The sequence below is a fragment of the Eimeria mitis genome, genomic scaffold (genome assembly GCF_000499745.2).
Source record: "Eimeria mitis Houghton genomic scaffold, Emh_scaff2794, whole genome shotgun sequence".
Classification (NCBI taxonomy): domain Eukaryota; phylum Apicomplexa; class Conoidasida; order Eucoccidiorida; family Eimeriidae; genus Eimeria; species Eimeria mitis.
The window spans coordinates 1-1,484 of record NW_013571133.1 but is presented as its reverse complement, the minus strand read 5'-3'; the positions used below and the strand labels follow the sequence as shown (position 1 = coordinate 1,484).

The following is a 1,484-nucleotide window of genomic DNA, read 5'->3' as shown; positions in this document are numbered from 1 at the left end:
CTGCTGCTGCTGCTGTTGCTGCTCCTGCTGCTGCTGCTGAGGCTTCTCTGTGTGTTTTTGTGTGTAGTGTGTAAAAACAAAATAAATTAAAAAACTAAAATAAATAAAATAAAATAAAATAAAATAAAATAAAAATAAAATAAAATAAAATAAAATAAAATAAAATAAAAAAGTTTTTGTTTGTGTGCATGCAGGCCAAAGAAAAGACAAATTAGGAGAGCTGCTGGAGGCGGATGAATCGCAGCAGGAGGAGGAGCAGCAGCAGCAGCAGCTAGCAGCAGCAGCAAAAGAAGTTTGGCGGTTTGCTGCTGCACACCTAAACCCAGAGCAGCTGCATGCGCTGCAGCACGCAGCAGAAAGCCCCAACGCAGCGCATGCACAGACGCAGCTGCAGCGGAACCTGCTGCTGCAGCAGGCAGTGAAGCAGCTGCGGCAAGCAGAGCTCAAGCGTGTGCAGCAGCAGCAGCAGCAGCAGCAGCAGCAGCAGCCGGAAGCAGCAGCAGCAGCAGAAGATCCTGTGCTGCAGCAGCAGCTGCTACTGCAGCACAGCCCGCTGCTGCAGATGGTCCGAAACGCATGCAGCACCTAAACTTTCATCAGCAGCACCGTCTGCTGCAGCAGGTGCTGCTGCAGCAGCAGCTCTTGCAGCAGCAGGTGCTGCTGCAGCAGCAGCTTCTGCTGCAGCAGCTCTTGCTGCAGCAGCTCTTGCTGCAGCAGCTCTTGCTGCAGCAACTCTTGCTGCAGCGGTTCTTCCTGCGGCAGGTCACCAGGTTCTGTTGCTGCAGGTGTTGCTGCAGCAGGTTCTGCTGCTGCAGGTGTTGCTGCAGCAGGTGTTACTGCAGCAGCAAGAGCTGCAGCAGGTGTTGCTGCAGCAGCACGCGCGCAGTTTGAATGTCTCAGCGGAAGAAACTCGATGAAACATTTTGTTTTTGTTTTTTTTGTTTTTGTTTTTATTTCTGTTTTTGTTTTTTTTTTTTAAAATGTTTATTATATCCTCGTGCTGCTGTATTTATGTTGCACCCCCAGAAACCGACAGATACTAACCAGCAGCAGCAGCAGCAGCAGCAGCAGCAGCAGCAGCAGCAGCAACAGCGGCAGCACAGCAGCAGCAGCTGTACACCAGCAGCAGCAGCAGCAGCAGCTGTACAGCAGCAGCAGCAGCAGCAGCTGTACACCAGCAGCAGCAGCAGCAGCAGCAGCAGCAGCTGTACAGCAGCAGCAGCAGGACCAGTATCCTAGCATTGCAGATGTAATTAAATAAAATAAATGTATTCATATATATAAACTAAAAAAATATTTATATATTATAAAATAAATAATATACTAATATATACAAATAAAATATTTATATATACTGACACTAAAATATATAAATAAAATACTAACAAAACACTAATAAAGTATTAATAAAATATTTTTATTAATATATACTAATAAAATATTTATATAAAATATATAAATATATATATATATATATATACATA

General features: G+C 44.3%; 1 protein-coding gene across 1 annotated transcript in view; it reads left to right on the top strand.

Annotated features, from left to right (window-relative positions):
• The window catches only part of EMH_0058850 (uncharacterized protein), a gene marked incomplete at both ends in the record, with an annotated part of 3,612 nt that extends 2,373 nt beyond the window's left edge, over nt 1–1,239 (top strand). The window contains 2 exons of the mRNA XM_013497615.1: nt 195–565; nt 1,027–1,239. Coding sequence (XP_013353069.1) covers nt 195–565; nt 1,027–1,239 — 584 coding nt within the window. The remainder of the gene's footprint in view (nt 1–194; nt 566–1,026) is intronic.
• Between the last annotated feature and the right edge of the window lie 245 nt (nt 1,240–1,484).